General features: G+C 32.0%; 1 protein-coding gene and 1 long non-coding RNA gene across 2 annotated transcripts; one reads left to right on the top strand and one right to left on the bottom strand.

Moving 5' to 3' along the window:
* Positions 1-2,189: 2,189 nt before the first annotated feature.
* LOC128172255 (uncharacterized) lies at positions 2,190-4,751 on the bottom strand. Its single transcript, XM_052838056.1, has 2 exons — positions 4,708-4,751; positions 2,190-3,673 (listed from the first exon to the last, which is right to left on the bottom strand). The coding sequence occupies exon 2, from the start codon at positions 3,665-3,667 to the stop codon at positions 2,417-2,419; it is 1,251 nt and encodes a 416-aa protein (XP_052694016.1). The 5' UTR covers positions 3,668-3,673; positions 4,708-4,751; the 3' UTR covers positions 2,190-2,416.
* Positions 4,752-12,121: 7,370 nt separating this feature from the next.
* LOC128172273 (uncharacterized) lies at positions 12,122-12,908 on the top strand. Its single transcript, XR_008242233.1, has 2 exons — positions 12,122-12,165; positions 12,376-12,908. It is a non-coding gene; the product is annotated as an uncharacterized LOC128172273 (long non-coding RNA).
* The last annotated feature ends 2,476 nt before the right edge of the window (positions 12,909-15,384 follow it).

Raw genomic sequence — 15,384 nt, 5'->3', positions numbered from 1 at the left:
ACAAGTTTTTAGAAATTTGTTACCGTTTTTGAGATATATGAGAAAGAAGGTTTTAGGGGCCTATCCCTTATCTCCTTATAGGGGCCGTTTAACGAACTTTTGAAGGTTGCATTTTGTTAAGAACATCATTTTGAACAACTTTACTTCTGTACTGCATTTCAAAATATTTTTCCTTTCTTAGATATGGGTGATCAGAGTTTTGAACTTTTGGCCCCTAAAAACCCCAAATTACGTAACACATGATAAAATCATTACATTGCCTGGATACATAACTGTGCGATAAACATATTTGCTACTATAACATTTTACAAAATATCCCTCAGTAAAGGGCTATAGATAAAAGACTTTAGAGCCCTTTGGTTCCCTAATTTAAGGGGCCAGCCCCTTTTTCTTGATATCAAATAAAAGGTTACTTAATTCTAAACACATTTTGTTTAACAAGTGTTTACAAATTCGTTACCGTTCTGGAGATATATGAGAAAGAAGATTTTAGGGGCTGGTCCCTTATCTCCTTATAGGGGCCGTTTAACGAAATTTTGAAAATTGCATATTGTTAAAAACTTTATTTGAACAAATTTTCTTCTGTACTGCATTTCAAAATAGTTTTCCTTTCTGAGATATGGGTGATCAAAAATTTTGACTTTTGGCCCCTAAAAACCCTTAATTACCGAACACATGGAAAAATCATTACATTGCCTGGATACATAACTGTGAGATGAACATATTTGCTTATATAACATTTCACAAAATATGGTTTAGTAAAGGGCTACATATTAAAGACTTTAGAGCCGTTTAGTCCTCTTGTGTGAGGGGCTAGCCCCTTTTTCTTGATTTTAAAAGAAAGGTCTTGTAAATAAAAACTATTTTAACGTTACATGTCTTAACAAAATATTTTTCAGAAATTAGATAATTAAAGAAAACCACAAAAAATTACAACGTTTTTTAATCCCAATTTTCGGGTCCAGGCGAGCTTCAAGGAAAATGGCTTCTTGACAAATCTAAAACAAGCAAGCATATCTACAATAACCACTCTGTCTTGCATATAAATTTCAAGTCTCTAACTATAACGGTTCCTGAGGAGATGCGTGGACAACATCATGCTCCAAAATACAGGGAAAAGGGAGATAATTCAGAAGCGGAAGTGAATTTTCAGACAGGAAGTAGGATGCAAAGAGATATTCACCAAAGATATTATCCCTGTAAAAATCATTAAAATCGATTGAGAAATGGCTGAGATATTAAGGGTGTCTACCAAGGAGAAAAATAATAATAATATAGAAGAATGAGAACTCGTAGAAAAACAGTAAGGTCTTCCGCTGAAGACGGAAGACCTTAATAATAGGGAAAAAGAAACAAAGCAATAACAATAAGGTCTTCCGTTGGAAACGGAAGACCTTAAATATACTGAACAACTTTAATCTACAAGGGGGGGGTCACTTTTCTTCATGTGGAGTGTGCTCATTTTTATGAAAATGACACTTATTCTTCAGGCAAAGGGGTCATTTTTCTACGTAGAATGATGACTGGGGGGGTCATTTTTCTGCGTAGAATAATGACCGGGGGGTCATTATTCTACGTAGAAAAATGACCCCCGGTCATTATTCTACGGCGGTCATTATTCTTCAATACACCGGCACTGCAGGTACCCGCAAGGCGTGTCCCTGCTCATAACATTTTTGTTAAAATGGTTTCTTAATATTATTATAATTACATTCTCAGTTCAAAAATTAATTCAAAAGAGGATTCAAATTAATAAAAAAAATATTTCATTTTTTTTAATTCTTGAGTCTTAAACTAGCCTGCGGACAGCGAGAGCGTAATGAACGAAAAGAAAACACGGACGAATACTTTCTTGTATAAAGTGTCTCTTTATGGATACTACAGTGTTGGAATTTTACATCATAGGATCCCATACACATTCCTGATCTACTTATTTTCAAACCATGACCACCAAGTAAACTATTATTACTATTTTATAAACATTTTTAGCAATCATTACATTTTACATATGTATATTTTTTAAGAATCATACAGGTAAATTATATTAAAAAAATGTTTAATGTCTATTTGGACAAAACATCCGCCTCCTGGAATAGTTTCTGTGTCGGGGATAAAAGACTTGCTTTGTTGGGATAACCATATGCATTAAAACATACTTGAAAACCTGTATTACAGTTTATATGCATCATATTTTTTCTTTCATTTTGAAACAAACATGTAAGGTTCTAATGAGCAAACCTAAATACCATGCACGTTTAAGCTAGTAATAATTATCAAGAACAATTTTTAATTCATGAGACCAGTTTATTTTGAACAACAATAAGTATGAATTATTTAGAAAGATGCTATTCTCCCTGTTCCCCGGCGCTGACCAACAATCTGTGAACCAGAAGTTGGCTGGTATACCGTCGTCCTACTAGTGCGAGGTCCCGAGGTCTCTACTCAAAGAAGACGAAAGCCTTGGAAAGGTTCGACCGATGTTCGATGTTAGTGATGATTGAGTAAGACGGTTTGGTGTCACTGGTATTCCGACCAAGTTGTTTTGGGGATTTTGTGCCGCCCACATGTTATTCATAAGGGGTTCGTTATTGCCCAACATTCCAGTAGAAAAGGTATTTCCTCTGTTTCTCATTACCGATATTTCATCCATTGGGCGGTCGTTATTCCCAGATCTGCTGTTTGATGACATTATGCCATTCATTTGACGATTAAGACCCAAACTTCCCAAAACATTCCTAGGACCTGTGGACATATCGCGTTGCATATTTAATCTATTCAATCCCAGTCCGTTTCCTATTCGCCCTGCCAATCCACGATTTAGAGCAAGCTGACCCGATCCCCTTTGTGAACTCTGAGTGCCTCTAAGAAGCCTCCAGGGCGCTCCTTGTCGTTGACTCAACGACATTGATGGAACGTTTAGGTTTCTTCTGTCAGGAAATTGAAATGGAAATGAATTCATTGTTCTTGACCCACGAGACATTTCCCAAGGCATGCTTCTGGAGAAACCGGACACATCATTCCTAATTGACCTGCCGTCAAGGACAGAGAAAGATCCGTCTGATGAAAAACCAGATAATCCCTGGTTCCTGGGTAATAAGCTAGATTGGAGGTTGGGCAAGTTAAGACCCCTTGATGAAAACATATCATTTCGATTCATCCGTGGGTTTCTATTGAGCATGCCTTGGCCCCTCATTGTTATATCCATAAACCTTGATCCGTCTGATGCAGATGATCCAAGGCTATACGGTTCATAGCTGTATGGACTGACAGGAATACCACCCGGGTCTAATATGGAACCCTGATTTCTAAATAGGGATCTACTGTCAAGATTACGTAGGTTACGAGATCCTAAGTCGGCTGGTTGCAACATGGAGCCTTGACTACTAAAGAGGGAGTTACTATCCCTATTAAACAAGTTCAGAGATCCAAATTCGGTAGAATCAGGTACATTGAACGGTTGTATTCGGGAACCCTGGTTTCGTAAAAGAGAGCCAGTCCCAATAGTACGTTCGTTATGGGGTCTAACATCGACACTGTTTGGCAAAGATGACCAGGACGATTGACCTCCATCTTGTAAAAAGGATGATCGAGACAACTGGCTGGATGATCTCTCTTGTGCTGACACACAAATCGCCAGAAGCGACACCAATATAGATCGCCCCAACATTTTAATCTAAAAAAGAGTGAATACTAGTATTTTAAATGTTGCTGCAATATATAATTAAAGGTACTTACATATTAATTTACACTTTTTTCATTTTTTTTTTACAAATTATCAATATGATTTTGAATTATATAATTTTTTTAAACTTTGCATTTTTACATAAAAAAACATACTAATACTCTTTGACATGACTTACAAAAATACTTTTAAAAATAGAATTAAATGTAATAATAAGTTTGAAAGCATGGAGCTAAGTTAAAATAAAATCAGGTAAAGTCATTAAATATAATTTCATGAACACAACTCTGCAGCAAAAAGTACCCTTAGTAATGATAAATATAGGTCAAAACAATACTGCGTTTGTTATTTAATTTGAAATAAAGGAAACATGTTTGATTTAAACAAATAGTTCCTGATAAGATCATCGAACGAATTATTAAAATAAGAAAATAGATACTGGCTTATAAATAAACGGTGTTTTAACACTACGTATCGGCAATTGAGCTACTGTTTTAAATCCTTCTATCCGGCGTTTGGTTGACTTTAAGAGAAAGCTTCATTCTGTATAGTAATGCTAAACTTGCAATATTAACTATCTCTTGACCTTGAATTTGGTGTGTGCTTTATGCAGTAATTACATTTTACAAAATCATTGTGAAATTGTGAACAAAAATTAGAAAAGCAAATGTGGAAAAAGAAATCCTTAAATTTGAATTCTACGTTTGACTGGTTATAAATCTGATATTTATTGTAAAATGACCCTTATCTTAAAACAAAACCCTAAATCAAATTCATTTATTCGAAATATTTATCAAACATATATATACAAGACGGATAGTTAGGTCCATATTTTTAAATTAATTTCGGTTAATTTTCATTTTTGACGAAAATATTATAAACTGAATTTGAAACTTAAACATCTCTCCATTTATTTGTTGAAGGGAGCGCACTGTTTTCAAAAAAAAAAACAAAAAAAAAAAACAGTTGAGCTGATCACCTTTAAAATATTTAAACATTAGAATCTTAAAAAGAACACTTCTTACCTGAGGTAAAGTTTGCTACGGACAAAGAATAGTTAGTGTTTGATTCTTTTTTGTGTATCTACTTATACCCTGTAAATTGAAAAATGTGACGTCAACCACTTTTGTAAGCAATTACCCCGCATCGTTTGATTAAAGATTGATCCCTTCTTAAAGAGAAGAAATTTTTGTGCGTGAAACCCTTTAACATTTGGGATCATCACTTACATGTATCGGTGGCGGGTTAATGTAAGTGAAACCTGAAATCGAAGAATCGCTGTATTTTTAGTGAATAATTACTCCAGTATTTTTTTTTTTGAAACAAAAACTTTTTGAAAGCTATTTTTTGGTATTGCATGAACTGAAATTGCATGTACAATGTTTTGAGCGAGTTTAGATATTAAAGTTTTATTTAAACATTTTAAGGTTAAAACAAAACTCTTTTTATAAAATCTATTTTCATTATATTTAATGTTATTTTGAAAAATAAAACTAACATTTCTTTACACATTTAAGCACTGACTACTTGTTATGGGATTAATATTTTTTTCTGTTTTTTGGGTTTTTTTTTATTGGAAAAGCAACAACAACAAAAAATGAAATAATATGTCATACATTTGGACGGATTCTGACTATATAATAAACCCCAAAAACCAAGAATCAAAACACAAACACACACCACACACACACTTTTAATTACCAAACAACGTTTTAAAGTTACGAGAGTAGCATAAGTCTTTACTGAAGTGATATATCATACTCAGTTTCTAAGTGTTTTCACTAGATAAAAGGGAGGTCATCATTCGTTCAACATCAGTAACTAACCTACTTAGTATCGATCACGGACAAAGAAGAAAAAAACAACCAGTAATCATTTACAAAAATGCTAATTTAGCGTGTTTTGTTATGTTAAACATGACCTCTAAAAGTTAAAGTACGACTCCTTGTTTTACACGAGCAAAGTCCATAAAGATTGAATCTCAATGACCCTTTAAGCATTAAACTATCTGGCAACCTTTTATTTTTGTAAATATGCTTTGCTACATTTTCGTACATGTTTCATTTATTTATTCAAGCAAGAAAAAACAACCTTCACAAGAAACGATCATTTTGCAAGAAGTTTAATGATAAAATGAATAAAACACGATGCATGACATATAAATCTTCAAAGAATCGCATTTGTTTCAAAATGTTACGAATATATTTCATACTTATATCCTTATCAGCAATAAAGTATAGAGTATCATCATATTGTGTATAGAGAAAGGAGTACGTTGATGAAATCATTTTGTATTTTTACATCCATTACCCATATTTTGTAATTGACAGCGCACATTAATTGTCAAATAACTTCGATTATATTCGTCTAATAATATTAAAAAGGATGTTATTTCCAATAAACTTCTTTTTTGAAATGAAAAAATAAAACAGTTATTCTACTATATTTGGATTTTCATGGAGCTAAACAATTAAAATCGCACAACAGTTCTCAACAAGACAATGACAGAAACAATGATAAGGAAAGTGACGATCATTTCGAGTCCCAGTAAGCGTCTCTAGATAACAATCCCAAGTTTCTTCCAACCCTGGAGCCAAAGAATTGACTTTGAGTCTGGATTCTCGAGGGAAGTCGATTTTGCTGTCTTGAAGTGATTAATGCACGATCATTTCTTGCACGAGGATAGTAAAAATCCTGTTGATCTACTCTATGTGTATATCTAGGGATGGAAGGGAGATTGTCAATATATCTACTGCGAAACAAACGACCAGAGCCTGTGGAAGAGGAATGCATATTTCTTTCTGGTAAATAATATGGTCTACCGAAATGAAGGTAATCATAGTTTGTATCCAATGGGTAAGTCATACGATCCATTTGGTGCGGATATTGGTCCATACGTCGATTCATTGTGGCTCCGGGGTCATTGTACATGTATGACATTTGGTTTGATCGATAGGGTGAAACGTCATTGAACTCAATGTTACCATTAGGGAACTGTCTGTGGAGATCAATGACGTCCTCGAATTGGTTGTTGTTCAAGCTACGATAAGGGTTATTTTGATTGGCATTTGTAGAATCATACTCAGGACTAGATTGTGTCGCAGAAGAGAGGATCTCATCAATTTGATTTAATATTTTAGATCTTAAAGCTGCATCATTCCAAGATAAACCAGAGTCTGTTTTTCTTTGAGATATTCTAGGTTGATTTCGAAATGCCGACGGAATAGAGGAACGATCAAGTACCTTTGGCAGGTTCTGTTTGTTGGCCTTATTACTTAAGGAAGACTGTAATAAATCCTGCAATGTAGTTGACTGCAATGACTTTGCTAATTCTCTTTGTTGTTGGACACTCTGGTCTGAAAATTGAGACAGCGAATTAAGTGTTGGCAAAGAAGTAAAGTCCTGTACATTTGAAAGCCGGTCTGTTGGAAACCCCTTGGCAGAGTCACGTCCATTATTTATTTTATCAATCTGATTCAAGTCTCTGATAATCTGTGCAGGGCCTTCTTCCCCAAATGTTTCTATTTTATTTTTGGCTGTCCTCTTGTCATTTGAATTCGACACATCCGCCAATACGATTGCTGATATCACAATCAGTTAGATAAATGTTGCCTGTAATCATGGTTTCCTAAATCAATAAATGAAAAAAAATCGTTTCTTTTTTTCATTTCTGCATATTATTCAAAATACTTGTCATACCAAGACTGCTTTTTTTCGGCTGAATTTTTTATGAAGGACAACAGAGAATACAGAGAATAATTTTCTTTTGTATTTTTATAAAACATATTTTCATGTAATGATAAACAGTAACAAACCATGTCTTTTTAACACTGGTCCCATGAACTAATTATATTATATATTATTAAAAAGGATGATCAATCTAATTAAAATTAGACGTGGTAGCGGATTCAGAACGTCTAATTTTAATTAGAGTGAAGGATGATGTACCCACCTTTTTCAAACTCGGATAGGCAGTACCTATAATAGGAAGCAACAAACATGGTTATTAAAATTTCATAATTTAAAGGTACATGTATCTCATATCATATCAAATTGTATACAAAACAACAGAAGTTTGGAAACAGACACTTGCATAAAATAAACAATACAAAGCATATATTTCTTAACGTTTGAGTATGTTAAAGAAGATTCAGTTTGTTATTTTATATTTATTATGTCCACAAATCATAATTTAATAGTTAAATCCATTAAAAAACCTTAATTGTTAAGGCAATAATTTGATACTAGTAAATATGTGTACTTACTTTTCTTAGTCAGTACCCGTGCAATGTTTGACTTATATTGACTTTTTGACTGCCTTTATATAGAAGATGTAGCCATAGACATCAGTTTGAACACAATAGATATGTTAAATTAAGATTGAATATGTTTTCTTTACAAATTTCAAGGTAAGAAAACAACTGTGTGGCCTCTTACCAGGGGTCAACTAATCATAAATCTGAGCTGCTAATTTGTTTTCTTACTGCGTCTTAATTTAACGCGTTATTAGAGGTTAAAACTTGTTATACAACTACCTATATATGGCCAACTGTGTTCATAGAGGATTCGAAATAAGGATTGGAAATTCGTCGGTACTTATTTGTGCAATGTTCTGATATTTGATATTTGATATAGGGTATTCAATAAATAAAGATCTCATTTTGTACCTCATAAGTTAACAGTCTGCTATTCTTTATCACGATAGTATTCTAAGGAGAGTTTTATTTTTTGACCAATTAAGTGTCCCATGAGCCTCGTATTCCAGTCTTTTCTAAACGCTTAAAACTACTACTGAAATAAATGATTTCAATAGTGTTTGGTTATGTATATCATAATAAGAAATAGTTTACAATCATGATTGAAATACAAACACCATTTCAATATTTTATAATGTATTTAATTATTATAATTATCATTATTAAAATATAGCATTTTAATGGTAGTTAAGGATTTCTTTCATTCTAAGAACTACTGTGCTGCCGCTATTGAAATTCAACCATTATTAAAATTCAAAAATATTTTTAATAGCAGTTGGAAATGCATTACTATTGAGATAACTTATGTAAATGGTGGTTGAGAATGCCTTTAATTTTCAGAATCAATGTGTCTCCGTGTAAAACGTTTGGTTCTTGATGACACGTGGTTTTGGAAACAAAGATATACAATTGATTTTTTTTTATATTAGAAAAAATTCTTACCATCTATCATCCAGAAAGGATAGTGTTACACACAGCCGGAATAATGAACAAAACATGATAAAAATAACATGTTAAATCGTTAATCGTACTGTTAAATAGAATTCGATATATAAATCAGAGATATGTTTCATTTTCTATATAATACCTTGAAACTGAATTATTACAGGAAATATATATATATTGGATTAATGATGAGGTAATAATTGTCGCCAAAATGGCAATCTAAAATGATTGACAACTCTTGACTTTAAGTACGATAGCTAAATAAAACTCTAAAACATATGAAACTTTGCGTTTCTTTTCATATATATGTAGATAGCAAACATTTGAGCGGGAGAACATCAAACATACTGATTGAATTCAGCTTCTCCACACCTTGCTGCCAACTGAATGATGTGAACTGATAATTCTAAAAAATGTGTGTACATTGATGTGATATCGGGTAATACCATGGGCATTATAGAAAAGCATAGCATGTAACATATTTGTACAAAAGTATAATATGATATTCAACAGTGTGCCAGTTAGTGTAATTGGTCATATTTGCACAATACAGTGCATTATAATCCGCGTAAATATAAACAAATAAACAAATATAGCTAAAAACTAGAAAATGTGAGCCTATAGCTACCTTCTTCGATATTTCAGGTGCATATTTTTATGCCCGCTAGCATGCCTTATTTATTATTGATCCTCAGAAGTAATTTTTATAATCGTCATGTTATGTAATGACACTATAGTAAAGTAAAAATTTGCAAATTACTTGGAGATCACTCAAAAGGACATAATACAACAACGAAATACCATTTTCCTGTTTTAAAAATTTTCCTGGGCATCAAACTTTTTTTAATAAGGCTCACTTTTAAGGATACGTAAATACAAAGCCATTGATGTAAGAAATACACTGAGTCAGTAATATTATTAAATCAACAAAATAAAATTGAATATCATTGTTAGAAATAGTGATATTTACTTTTATTTTTTTACAAAACATACAAAAAGCAAAAATATACAACAAATAGTTAACACATAATAAATATTGCGATGTAATTCTAAAACGTATGGCACATTAAACTATAACACACGGATAGCATCAGTTATATGCACAAATTATAGAATTAAATAGTCATGTTACTGAACATAATTGATGTCTTGTAGTTAACGACCGATGATATAATCTGTTCAGCAGAATTAATAAAAATAATCTGGTGAAAACTGCTCTCCATTGGTTCGAACACTTAAGACACTAATAATATCTTCTGCCTAATCTTCTGGCCTCGAGTCCAAGTAACCCACCGCCACCGACTCGACCAAATCCAGAATTCCATCCTCCGAGTCCGCCACCGATCAATCCGCCCCCGTAATATCCACCTCCCGACCCGTATCCACCGTAGTAGTTTCCACCACCCCCGTAGTAGCTTCCCCATTGACCTTGGACAACTGAAACCAGGACACAGGCCATCAAGAGTGAGAAGTAAGACTTCATGTTTTTTTTCCTCTTCTGTCTGTAATAAAACAAGAAAACCCGAACATAAAAATAAGTACAGTCTGGTTTGAATGACATTAATATACCAAGTTAAACTGAGTGAAGATCTATTTTAAACTAATTCACTAAAAATATATGTTACATGTTATTATGCATAGAATATAAAAATAAAAGAAAAAAAATAAATTAGAAGTTAAACAATATTAGTATACATGTATTTTACCTAGTTACAACCGTTTGCGAATGATCGAAATCAAATACAAGTAGCTTATGCTAACTCTACAGTTTCACGTAACAATTTATACTTTTCTTATGGGTCAACTTTCTTTCAGGATGACGTCTTGCATGACGTACCGAATAATCAAAAATAGCCCTTCAAACTGCCAAAGTCAAAATCACAAAAGGACCACTCTACGTGAGGAATACAAGCTGACTATTGGTTGATAGACCAGACGCGGTTACAAGTATTTGACCATAAACCATTAATCGTGCAATAAACTGCGACAGGTAACCCCTCCCAGTTGTCATTAATATTCGTTGACCGCGCCAGAAATGTTTTGAAGGTTCTCCATGACAAAAAAATCCATAAAAATGTTTAACACGTTTGCGTTAATTATGCATTTAGTGCACCATTACTGAAATGTATATTCGATTATGTAAATTCGTTAACATCTAAAACATTTGTAAAGAAAAAATAATAAGATGCATAATGCCTTATTGTTTTGAAAATTCTATCAATAAGAATTTTTTAAATAAAATACACGCTTAATAATCAGTATTACTGTTATAGCATTTAACAATGTTTAGATTGTGTTTTTGTTTTTATTCTGTCGTTTCTTTATGGGTTAGTTCTTTATTATTATGTCATTTCAAACAATGTTTATTATTAACATATTTCAGTAAACCTGGCTATTTCAAACCAATAAATACTTTTCTCTCATGTTATTAACATTTTTTAAATAATAGACCACCCCCAACCCCCACCCCACCCCCAAAAAAGCTTATTTTGATGAATCAATTTACGTTAGTTGAATAACATAACATATTACCTGTACATTCCTGGTTTTTTTGTTTTTGTTTGTTTTTTGGGTTTTTTTTTTTTTTTTTTTTTGGGGGGGGGGGGGGGGGGTCTGGTAAAATATATTGAATATGTCAATTCTACTTAAATGTATTATGATTTATAATTTTAAATTGCTGTCAATATACACTCATTTTTAATCTATTCATATAGATGTCTAAAGAAATAATTATATTGATTATCGTTATAATATGTGTGATAATTCTGATTCAATTGAAAATACTGACTAATAAATAAATCAATCATTTAATAAATGAATGAATAAAGCAGTCATTGCATAGCTAAGAATGACATTAGCATGTTCTATTGGGATATGATAATTGAATCGTATACCTTCTTAGTTATTAACTGACCTTCTATAGATGGGCATGCTCTACATACTTGATTATTATGTCTTTTGACATCTTTAAAACCCTGACCTGTGACCTATGATGGCCACCAGCTCTGACGTCTCTCTATCAAACTGTGTGGTGTTTTCACATTGATACTTGTCCAATATATCTTAACGTTGTGGCCAACCGTTATCCTTCATTGTTTTACATTGCATACAGTCCATTTACAACGACGTAGACATTCATCGGCAAAATTTAATCTCAAACATAACGTCATTTCATACGTCATCACAAAATAAAGCAGAAATTCAGAAAGTATAAATAAACGTGAAAACGCTCAAAAATATCAAAAGCATTCTTTTTCTAACACCGACAACGTAGTTTAAACGGTTAGTATACAAAACTATAACATTTTGCTAAACTCTCTTCATCTTTGTTTTTCTCTCATCGAACAAAAAAATCAATACTGGATACTTATTCTTATTACACAATTCACGCAATTTTTGTTTTGTTTTGTTCTGCTGATTTCTAGTCTAACATCATTTTTTAAAACTCATTTTGAACAATCGACTTGATTCAACTTTTTTTTATAATTACAGATTGAAAATCAAATCATGAAGTCAGTTTGTCTCGCTCTCATCGTTGCCTGTGTTTTGATCTCCGTCGTCCATTGTCAATGGTCAGAATACTACAGAGGTGGAGGACTAGGTGGAAACTACTACGGTGGACAAGGACTAGGAAGTGGAATAATTAGTGGAGGATATGACAGGTGGAATTCGGGACTTGACCGATTCGGTGGAGGAGGACTTCTAGGTCTCGGTCGTAGAGGACAAAGCAGAAGAGGATATTACTAGTTTACAATTTACTTTACTTCATTATCATGAAATTTCATCGTTAAACTAAAGGCACCATACTATTTATGGCATTACTGTGATTACTTTGACACATATATGTAAGATATTTTCGTTGGGTTTATATTGCCTGCAACCTTTAACGAGACAATTGATATTTTTTTTCATAAGAAAATATTATATGCCTTCAAAATAGAAATATTGTTCAAATGTGTTCTTTTTTATGTAATTCTTTCTTCTTATGAATTGTTTTGTAAATGAAATAAATGTAAGAAACTCTTTTTAGATTTTTAGTTTGTTTTAAAAAGCAGTCTTATCTATCGATACATGTACAACATTGGGAGCTAAAGTGTAGTGAATTGGGAATTACAATGAATGTTATTATGGTTTAACACATTACAAAGTAGTTTGTGTTAAAAAAAAAAAAGATATATCAAATGTTAATATTTATCTCTTACCATCTAGATGTATTATCAATGTTGCTAAATTTAAAAGCAGAATAAACGAAACCCTAAAAACCAAACACAGTCCAAAAAATAACAACACTTACAGGAAAAAATCAAAAGTGTTCATGAACAAACATGGAAAAGAATAACAGCTGTGATACAAATGTGTTCCCTTTGTTTCAGTGCAGCCTGGTAACGAAACTGGTACAATACAACAAAACACTTTTAGGAGGAAAACTGATATAGCGAATTCTCGGATATAGCGAAGTTTTTTAAGTCCTTGGTTAAATTCTTATCAAATTTTACGGTTGATAAGAATTCGGTTAACATGAGCCACAAAGAGGTGAATAATATCGAACTTTACCATTTCATAACGAATTTCTTCACAAATTAAAGAGATCGCAGTACCCTTGACCATAAATTTTTGAATGAATTTATTTTCATATATTTTTTTAATTCAAAATCCGATTATTGAAGATATCAAAGTAATGTATTTTTATTTTTAGCCTCAATTAGCAAAAAATTATAGTCCGGTGAAAGAAAAAAATGTGTATATATTGTGAAGTTGCTATGATTAGTTTTAAGACTTTGTTATAGGGATATAACAAATTACGGATAAAACGATTTTAATCCAGTGCTTCCTAGGACTTCGCTTTAACAAAGTTTAACTGTATATTTAAAGAATTTTGTAAAACAATTGTTGTATGTCTACGTTAAGATCCATAATATTCTCTTGCATAAACTACATCTTAACATCATATCACATCACAGCTATTCCAATCAGTATCAAGATGGTCAAATACTCTTCTTTTTTTAGAGTTTGATTTATTATCCCATCGTAATGTAAAAGAGGAGGTTCATGCTAGTCTTTGACTAAAACCAATCTACAATCACGTCTTCATTAAATTTATAAGAAGTGGCAGCTAAACTGACACTTCATTATACTAATGGGAAATTATCCAAGTTACAAGTAACAAACGGTTGATATGTAATACATGACAGCTGAATTTCCTAATTTTACCAATTTCACGGTTTCTTATTTTAGCTGGGTACTAAACTGTTCTGGTCCACTTTTAGAGTTAGGTTCCCTTGTTTAATCAATTGTATGGACAGATATACAGTTAACAAGTGATAATAGTCCTAATAATGAGTATTTGTTGTCTTCAACTGTCGAATTAGTTTAATACATGAAGAATCAATTTTAGTTGACTGTGAGTATTTGCCAGTTGTTAGGGATATAATAACTTGATCCGTCGGTTTTCAGTTTTTGCATTTGTTTTCGTCGAGGATGTAAATTCCTGGGGAAAGGATACCAACAAATACTGATTAATTTGAGCCCCATGGATTTTAATGATTCTACAGTTTATTGAATGTATTACAAAATAATCAAAATATTTAAAAATTCAATCAAACAACTTTTTATCAATAATTTGAAATGAATCGGTTTGAAGACTTCTTGTTTAATGTTCACAAAGTATAGCAAACATATTACAGAATATATGCTTTTCCAATTCTCCTCTTTGTCAATGGTAAATACAATTTTCTTTTCTGTTTCATCATTTTCCCCTGAAAGATCGAATGAAACTCATTACACACAAAACAATTGACAAGTCTATTATAGCAAATAAATCGGCAGTTCACATAAGATCCTGAAATGTTAGTTTTGTTGAATGTTCCATACATATTCTTTGGGGATTTACTTAAGATAATAAAAATACAAAATTTAGGCTAATACATGGACACTAAAGAATCCAATGAACTATAGCAACATCATAAATAGCATGTAACTTACATGTAATAAATAGAATGTTATTTACGTGTCATAAATAGCATGTTATTTGCAGATTATAACTAGCAAGTTTTTTGCAAGTAATAAAAAGCATGTAATTTACATGTAATAAATATAATGTTATTTACATGTAATAAATAGCATGTTTTTACAGGTAATAAATAGCTTGTTATATACATGTAATAAATAGCTTTTTATATACATGTAATAAATAGCATGTTATGTTCATGTAAAAAAATAGCATGATTTTTACAGGTAATAAATATCGTGTTATTTAATTCATTTACATGGCTGTTGACTTTACCATGCAAATGGCGTAGTCGGTTTGGAGATTAATTTTCAAATGTGCATTATTTATGGGTATCTTTATTAACCTGATATAGAGGAAGTAATTAATATAGGTTATTGTTTTACTAATTGTAAAATTCGTTTGGTTATTGGTGATCTGGACAGTAATTTGTTGTTTAGTTGATCCACGAAATTAAATGATCATGGTAGTGCAATTTCTACTAACATTTTGTA

This window comes from Crassostrea angulata, chromosome 2, assembly GCF_025612915.1.
Source record: "Crassostrea angulata isolate pt1a10 chromosome 2, ASM2561291v2, whole genome shotgun sequence".
NCBI classification, from domain to species: Eukaryota; Metazoa; Mollusca; class Bivalvia; order Ostreida; family Ostreidae; genus Magallana; species Magallana angulata.
The sequence above is the reverse complement of the archived record's forward strand: the minus strand, read 5'-3'. Positions and strand labels throughout refer to the sequence as shown.